The 8330-nt window shown below is 41.7% G+C and overlaps 1 protein-coding gene across 1 annotated transcript; it reads right to left on the minus strand.

Moving 5' to 3' along the window:
* Nucleotides 1-2873: 2873 nt before the first annotated feature.
* LOC145797934 (uncharacterized) lies at nt 2874-7882 on the minus strand. The gene is made up of 3 exons (XM_082885379.1): nt 6555-7882; nt 6045-6458; nt 2874-5676 (listed from the first exon to the last, which is right to left on the minus strand). Exons 1-3 carry the CDS (start codon nt 7880-7882, stop codon nt 2874-2876), a joined length of 4545 nt encoding a protein of 1514 aa, XP_082741505.1.
* Nucleotides 7883-8330: the final 448 nt, after the last annotated feature.

Here is an 8330-nt window from a genome sequence, read left to right on the forward strand (position 1 = left end):
TTGCTCCACAAAATAGCCCAACATTCTTTCACAACACAAAATAAACACAGTGGGCCCATATAAAACGGAGCCCAATTATATGTAAAATAACCATGAGAACATGGTTTAACAAAGTTCTGTGGGCCCGTTCACTCCACTTTGCAGCTCAAAACATATATAATAATATGCACAATGTTAGCCCATATAAAGCCACGATTACCTCGTTATGGCGGGCCCCATCACTTGAAACCTTTATCACAAATATTTGACTTTCCCCCCAAAACAATCCACATGATGATGGTGCTGTAGCAATACAGAAAACACATCAACTTTACATCAGCTCACTCTACCCAACGTTGGTGAACCACCCAAGGTCTGGAACACGCGCTCTTGCTGCGTGTGAACACCATCCTTCCCAAACATTACACTGTAGAATATCAAGCTATAACAGCGACGATGCCAGAGAACTAGCGCCGGAAACTAAACAACTTGCCGGCGACTGCACACAACCACTTGCAACTTGACGAGACAGCACACACGGCCAAAAGACTAAGCCATGTGTACCAAAACCCACACCACTCACCGACTAACGTGGAAAACGATACCAGATCATACCAGTTTCCGACCGTTTAAACCCTAATGCATGAGAAATGACAGGTAAACAACATAATTATATATCTGCCATCATGCAAGAGGGTCCAAATAAGTGTTCGAGTGTTTAAACCCTAATGCATGAGAGATGGCAGGAAAACAACATAATTATATATCTGCCGTCATGTAAAATGGTCCAAATAAGTGTCCGAGTGTTTAAACCCTAATGCATGAGATATGGAAAGTAAACATCATAATTACATATCTGACATCAGGAAAGAAGGTCTGAATAAGTGTCCGAGTGTTCGAACCCTAATGCATGAGAAATGGAAAGTAAACACCGCAATTACATATCTGCCATCACGCAAGAGGGCCCGAATACGTGTCTGAGTGTTTAAACCCTAATGCTTGAGAAATGGCAAGTGAACACCATAACTACATATCTGCCATCATGCAAGATGGTCTGAATAAGTGCCTGAGTGTTTGAATCCCAATGCATGAGAAATGGCAAGTAAACACCATAATTACATATCTGCCATCATGCAAAAAGGTCTGAATAAGTGTACGAGTTTTCGAACGCTAATGCATGAGAAATCGCAAGTAAACACCATAATTACATATCTGCCATCATGCAAGAGGGTCCGAATAAGTGTCCGAGTGTTCGAACGCAAATGCATAAGAAATGGCAGGTACACACCATGACTACATATCTGCCATCATGCTAGAGGGTCCGAATAATTTTTTTTTTGGGTGGATAAGTCATAAAATAAAAGACAAAAAACTTACACCAAGACAAGGGGCATACCCCAAGCCCTAACCAAAACACTATACAATATAACCAAAAGAAAACAAAAACTAAGCCAATCCAGGATTGCCCAGAAAAACTAACAACCAAACCATAAGCTAGCAAGACAAATTAAAGAAAAAACCAAAAACTAAACTAAAGTAACCGTACATAATAAGAAACAAAGCCAAAGTGTGTTCATGTGCCGCATGAAAATGTGATGAGGAATATGAACACACCCGATAACAAGTAGCAAAAGTTGGATGAAAAACATAAAACCCATGTACATCCCACATGGGTAGGCAAAATATCAACACAGTAAAGAAACAAACATAAACGGAAGTCACTCTTCACACACGAGAGGCGCATATAGCAGCCATCTACACCATCATAGTAGCCCAAAGACGCCTCTTGCTTGCATCTGCACAAAATCCAGCCTGCTCCAGACAATGAATCAGAACTATTAACCAAATCAACCAACCTCCAGACCGCAGCATCCTCATAAACAGTTTGCTGCCGACCCATGTAACCCGAACCGTATCTAGACCAAGACCCTGTCAACCAGCAAATACTCAAAAGAATTAAAAGCTCATCAACAGGAGAACATACAAGAATCAATGACAGATTACTCGGGATACCACACATATATATGCTCACTACACTCAACCCACAATTATATAAACTCACATCACTCGGAAAATAATGCTCCTTGTACCTGCAAAAAAGAGAGAAGTCACAGGTGTTACATAAAAACATGTTAGTTTCTCTCAATGTGGCTAGTGATATTGGGGTGGGTGATCTATTCCTCACACTATACTCGGCCCTCAGATTATGGGGCAAACACTCAACAAACAACTTGCCAGCCATCCAGGTACCTATAACAATAACAAACAATTAGGAAACCCCACAATATATTTGCTAACCATCACTCAACCCACAATTTAGGAGCTCTCATTCCTTGCAGCAGTTACCGAAGGCTTCACCATAGTATGGGGAAGTCTCCATGATTGGAGAAACCAACTGTCAGTTTGGTGAGATTTCAGATTGGTAATGTGCATTACCCTGAACCTAACCATATCCACAATGCCCTTTATAGCTACCTCTTCCGGGACCATTTCCTTGTTAAACACTCTGTTATTCCTTGCAATCCACAACTGGTAGACAATACAGGTAAAAGCAAGCTTAGTGATGATAGCCCCAAGAGATTTGCCTTTCACAGATTGAGCAATGAGCTGGACCAAATCATCCCTAGGTATAGAAGGCCAGTTCACATTTATACGACCTTTGATGGAAGACCACACCCTTTCCGAGAATGGACAATCAAAGAAAAGGTGATTGTGGTCCTCACAAAGATGCTGGCAGAAAACACAATTCACAGATAGGGTTACACCAAAATTTTGCAACCTATCCCCAGTATTTAACCTGCCAAGAATAGCCATCCACACCACAAAGCTCACCTTCGGGATATTATAAGGGCCCCAAAGGAGAGTAGACCAATTCACAGGATCAAAATGTTTCCTCAAATAGTGCCAAGTAGATTGGATAGTGAATTGGCTATTGGAAGCAGGACACCAACTAACATCATCAAACCTCCAGTGGGGAGGAAAGTAGGGGGAGTACTATCAATAAGATCCCTAAGCTCCCATGAAGAGGGAAAAGGCCATCTCCAAGAGTTACCCTCCACAATCTCACTAACCTTAGCATCTATACCAAGAGCAGAATCATACACAATTCTACCACCAAATTTGTCCCACAAAGAACCCATAGGGTGCCAATTATCAAACCACAAAAAGACCGTAGAGCCATTTCCCACCCTATGTTTGAGTAGAGGGTAGATGATAGGTCTAAGAGAGAGGATCTTCCTCCAAACCCAAGAAGGGTCATTTGGCACCCTAACTCTCCAAAAACTCCTACCTTTCAGAATATAAGACTTAACCCAAATACACCACATTGACTGCTCTCCCCCAGAGAAGAGGAACCAGACATGTTTAGCAATGGCAGCCTTATTCCACACAGTGAGGGACTTAAAACCCAGCCCCCCTTCCTTCTTAGGGGAGCAGATTCTATCCCAAGAAACCTTAGCCCCATGTTTTTTAAGCTCACACCCAGACCAAAAGAAAGCTCTAAATAAACTCTCAATAGATCTAATGACCTTCTTTGGGAGGATGAATAAAGAGGTCCAGCAAACTTGCATAGAGAATAAAACATATTGGATCAACTGAGCTCTACCAGCATAATTGAGGTACTTATTAGTCCAGCTCTTAACCCTTTTTGTAATTCTCTCCACCAGTTGGTCACAGTCAATGGCCTTAAGTTTAGTGGAAACTAGAGGAACCCCCAAGTATCTCACAAGTAACTTGCCCTCACTAAAATTGTGAACCCCAAGGATCTCATTTCTTAACTGCACATCACAGCCAGAAAAGAAGATGTGACTCTTATTAGGGCTAGGAGACAGCCCAGACAAACTCTTAAACTCTTCTAATCCCAATTTAATGGACTGAACAATAGACACATCCCCTTTGCAAAATATCATCAGATCATCAGCAAAGCATAAATTAACAATCTTAGTCTTATCACATCTCCAATGGAATTTGAAATCAGGGTGAGAAGCCTTCTTAGCCAGAATTCTAGAGAGAATTTCCATGACAATAACAAAGAGATAAGGGGACATAGGGTCACCTTGCCTCAAACCTCTCTCCCCCCTAAAATAACCATGCAGGCTCCCATTAATGCAAATGGAGTAAGTGGGACTAGTCATGCAAGCTTTTATCCAAAGGATAATATTAGGGGGGAAACCCATCGCGGTAAGGACATCAAGAACAAACTCCCATCTAACATTATCATAGGCTTTCATAATGTCCACCTTCATGGTGCACCTAGGAGAGGGGGAGGCTTTATGGTAGCCCCTCATAAGCTCCTGAGAAAGGAAGATATTATCGGCAATCCTCCTACCAGGGACAAAAGCTGATTGGACAGGATCAATAAGATCACGAAGGACAATTTTAATCCTATCCGCAATAATCTTCGAAATACATTTATACAAAGTGTTGCAGCACGAAATAGGTCTAAAATCCCCCACTTTTTCAGCATTGGGGATCTTCGGAATCAAAGCAATGGTGGTGCTATTTAATTCCTGAAGAAGCTCCCCCGATGTAAAGAACGATTTGATTGCTTCAACAACTTCTCTCCCCACAATATCCCAGGATTTCAGAAAAAAACCCGCAGAATACCCATCGGGGCCAGGGGCTTTATTAGCTTTAAGGGACTTGAATGCATCAATGATCTCTTTCTCAGTCATATCCCTTGCAAGGTTTTGATATTGACTCTCAGACACTCTTTTGGTGATAAGGCTACTAATCCTATCATACCCATTATATTGATCACCAAAAGGTTTCCAAAAGAAGTTTGTGAAATAGTCCACAAAAGAGTGGTGAACCTCAGCACTTTTAGTCACTCTATCCCCATTTGGGAGCACAACACTGTGAATCCGCCCCTTGTTCACATTACCCTTCACACTTCTAAAGAAGAACTTAGAATTCCTATCACCTAAACCTAACCATTGGATACGAGATTTCTTGTGGGCAAGACTCTCCTCAGCTTTGCTAAGGTCAATATATTTTACATAAGCAGCCCTCTCAGTCTCTTGAAGAGTTAAATTTAAAGGATCTTTATCGAGCTTAATTTGAGAATTAAGGAGATGATCCTTGGCAACACCAACCCGAGTGGAAATCTCACTGTATTCCTTTTTATTCAACTCTTTAAGAATGGGTTTAAGAGTTTTAAGCTTTTGGCAAACCCTGAACATGGGAGAACCCCTAATGTATTTCCTCCAAACACCATACACACTGGGGAGGAAGTCACAGTGGTTAGCCCAGAAGTCAAAAAACTTGAAAGGCTTCTTATGCTTCGCTTCCTCACCCCCAGTTTGCACAATCACAGGGGAGTGATCAGAAACTCCCGAGGGCAAGAAGAGAGCATACGAGTTAGGGTTAACAGTTAACCACCTCTCATTGACAAGGACTCTATCAATTTTCGAGGTAATAAAGTTACCACCCCCCTGCTTATTAGACCAAGTAAATTGACACCCCTTGTAACACAAGTCTTCCAATTCAGACTCCAAAATCATACTATTAAACACCTCATTGGCACGGCTCCAGTTCCCCGTCCCCCCCATTTTCTCAAATGAAAAACGAACAGCATTAAAGTCACCAAGAAAAACAGAAGGGTGACTAGCATAATTGAGAGCAATTTTCTTTAGATCAAAAAACAAGGGAAGCCTCAACTCATGCTTATTTTCAGCATATACAAAAGTAGAAAAGAAGCTGAAATCACCCTCAAAAACTGTCACTTTTACAAAAATAAACTAGTTTGATTTTTGGACCATCAAAACATCGCAGAAATTTGGATCCCAGCAAACCCAAATTCTCGCTGGCAGGTCTGGTTGTGAATTCGACAAAAATTTCCAATTTTTAAAGCTATTTTCAAAAATTTTAGCTTTATTTTCCATTTTAACTTTTGTCTCCAAAATGCTCATAATTTTAATATCTTCTTTTTTAACAAAATCAATAACTTCTTTATGTTTTGAGGGGTTGTTAAACCCTCTGACATTCCAAAAAGAGGTTTTAATAGACATGATAAACAACAAAAAAGATCACAACCAGATCACCACAAAAAAATAACAGATTTTTACCTCCTTTTCTTCTTCTGGCTACCTGATCTGCCAGAAGACTTCTGCTTGGTTGAGCTACCCACCTTTAGCCCACCATCTTTCTTTCCCCCCTGCAGTTCAGGAGGTTTAGCTCTCATTTCCTCTTCCCCCACATCCTCAGTGTTTCTGATGTTTTCCTCAGCTGCTAGGGTTGTGGTCTCAACAGTTTCCATAGCCTCAGAGTGAGAGGCATCAATCTGGCCCATAATATTGGCAGCATTTTCTTCAATCTCTAGTTGAGGAGCAGCCTCCTCAGACTCAGGGACTAGGTCACCCCCCTTAGTTGCAGACGAGCTATCAACTTCAGTAGGAACTTCTTGAAGAGGGCAGGCTTGGTCCCCCACTTTTCTTTTACCCTTATCCTTCACAGTAGTCCATCCCTCATCAACTTCAGCCCTGTCCTCGGAGTTCTTCTATAACGCAATAAGATGTGTAACTTGTGCTGAGAGACAGGTCTTAGTCTCATGGCCAAAAACATGACAGTGCATACACCTCGATGGAACACCCTGATACTCCACATGGATATTCATGGATACATCACCACTTGTAATTATGAAACTATCAGGGAACTCAGATGCAGCTGAAATATCCACACAAACTCTAGCGAAAGAGATCCTACTTCCCGAGGAGGTAAGTTGATCCATAAACAATGGAACACCCACTGCACTAGCTATTCTTCCTAAACCATCTCCATCCCAATATTCAAGAGGAATATTATGGAATTTCACCCAAATAGGGATGGTTTTCTTCTCTTCCTTAGACAATTTCATCATTCGATGCCACTGTTTCAGTATAAGAAGGAAGCCTCCCACATACCATGGTCCTCCCTCCAAGACGTCAATACAGCAATCCCGATTTTCAAACATAAAGAAGAAAAACCCATCATCATTTTTCAGAATATCAACCAACCCCTTATTCTTCCACATATTATTAGCATTGTTTTTGATAAGGGTATATGGTAGATTTTTATCAATGAAGTACCCCACCAGACAAGCTTCCCATTTAACCATAGGCGAGGGGGGAGGCAACTCAACAACTATCTTATCCTGATCAAGTTTAGGGGGATAGTATTTAAGTTTTACCTCTGACCGAACTGAAGATGAAGCCACATTAGCCCACGATCGACCCAAAGTGGCACGAAACGACCCTCTGCCTCCACGACCACCCCTGTTATTAGGGTTGGTACCACGACCTTGGTTATGAAACCCACCTCGAGTGTTACCCACAGATCCTCTAGGGTTGGGATCCGATTCATCAGAAACACGATCAGTTTGACTAGCGATCCCTCTGGGGCTTCCATCTGCACCAGACTCATCAGCATCCAAGTCTTTGTCCCCCATGTCGATATCCCCTTTCTCCTGTGAACCCATCGGAATATCCACCTTTTCAGCAATCGCACCATGTTGTTGAGTGATACCCTGATTTTTTGTGACCTCGACACTATCTGGAAGATCCATAAGCTTAGATCGAAGCTCCCCTTCAACCCTATCCGACCACTTCGTCGATTGAACAATCGGAGTCGATAGATCCGCAAGAGTGGATCTGACACAAGGATGAGAATCCTCTTCCATCACCGATCTAGCCTTTATAGCCGCAAGACGGTCTGAGATCTCCTGGATGGAAGCCGCCGTAACCCCTCTCGGTTTCTTCTCACTATTTTGTGCAAGCACAACTAGGGTTTCTAACTCTATTTCTGAGAGATTTAGACTTTTAGGGCTAAACTCACCATACGACCCACTAAGACCGCTACCCTCGCTGCCTCTCTCTTCATTTAGTATAGCATTAATGTTCCCCTTTTTAGTCAAATCTTTTGTTTCCATTTCAAAACAAGAATCCGCAGTTCAGTGAAGTATTGAATGCAAACCCTAGAAACGAAGTTTCTAGAGAGAAGGAGGAGCCTCTCACACTAACCCATTTTAATTTTTGGTCCGAATAATTGACCGATTGTTTATACCCTAATGCATGAGAAATGGCAGGTAAACAACATAATTATATATCTACCATCATGCAAAAGGATCTGAATAAGTGTCCGAGTGTTTAAACCCTAATGCTTGAGAAATGGAAGGTGAACACCATAATTACATATCTGCCATCCAGCAAAAGGGTCTGAGTATGTGTCTGAGTGTTCGAATCCTAATGCATGAGAATTGGAAAGTAAACACCATAATTACATATCTGCCATCCTACAAGACGGTCTGAATATGTGTCCGGGTGTTTAAACTCTAATGAATGAGACATGGCAAGTAAACACCATAACTACATATCTGC

The sequence above is a fragment of the Camellia sinensis genome, chromosome 8 (genome assembly GCF_055761805.1).
Source record: "Camellia sinensis isolate YWXY chromosome 8, ASM5576180v1, whole genome shotgun sequence".
Taxonomy (NCBI): Eukaryota; Viridiplantae; Streptophyta; class Magnoliopsida; order Ericales; family Theaceae; genus Camellia; species Camellia sinensis.

What these genes read in the sequence shown, in the direction of transcription:
- LOC145797934 (XM_082885379.1), bottom strand. Translation starts at nt 7,882, where the DNA reads ATGGAAACAAAAGATTTGACTAAAAAGGGGAACATTAATGCTATACTA. An exon ending in TATCAGGGTGTTCCATCGAG is followed by an intron (nt 6,459 to 6,554) that starts GTGTATGCACTG and finishes CTCCGAGGACAG; the next exon opens with GGCTGAAGTTGATGAGGGAT. An exon ending in AGCCAGAAGAAGAAAAGGAG is followed by an intron (nt 5,677 to 6,044) that starts GTAAAAATCTGT and finishes GGGTGATTTCAG; the next exon opens with CTTCTTTTCTACTTTTGTAT.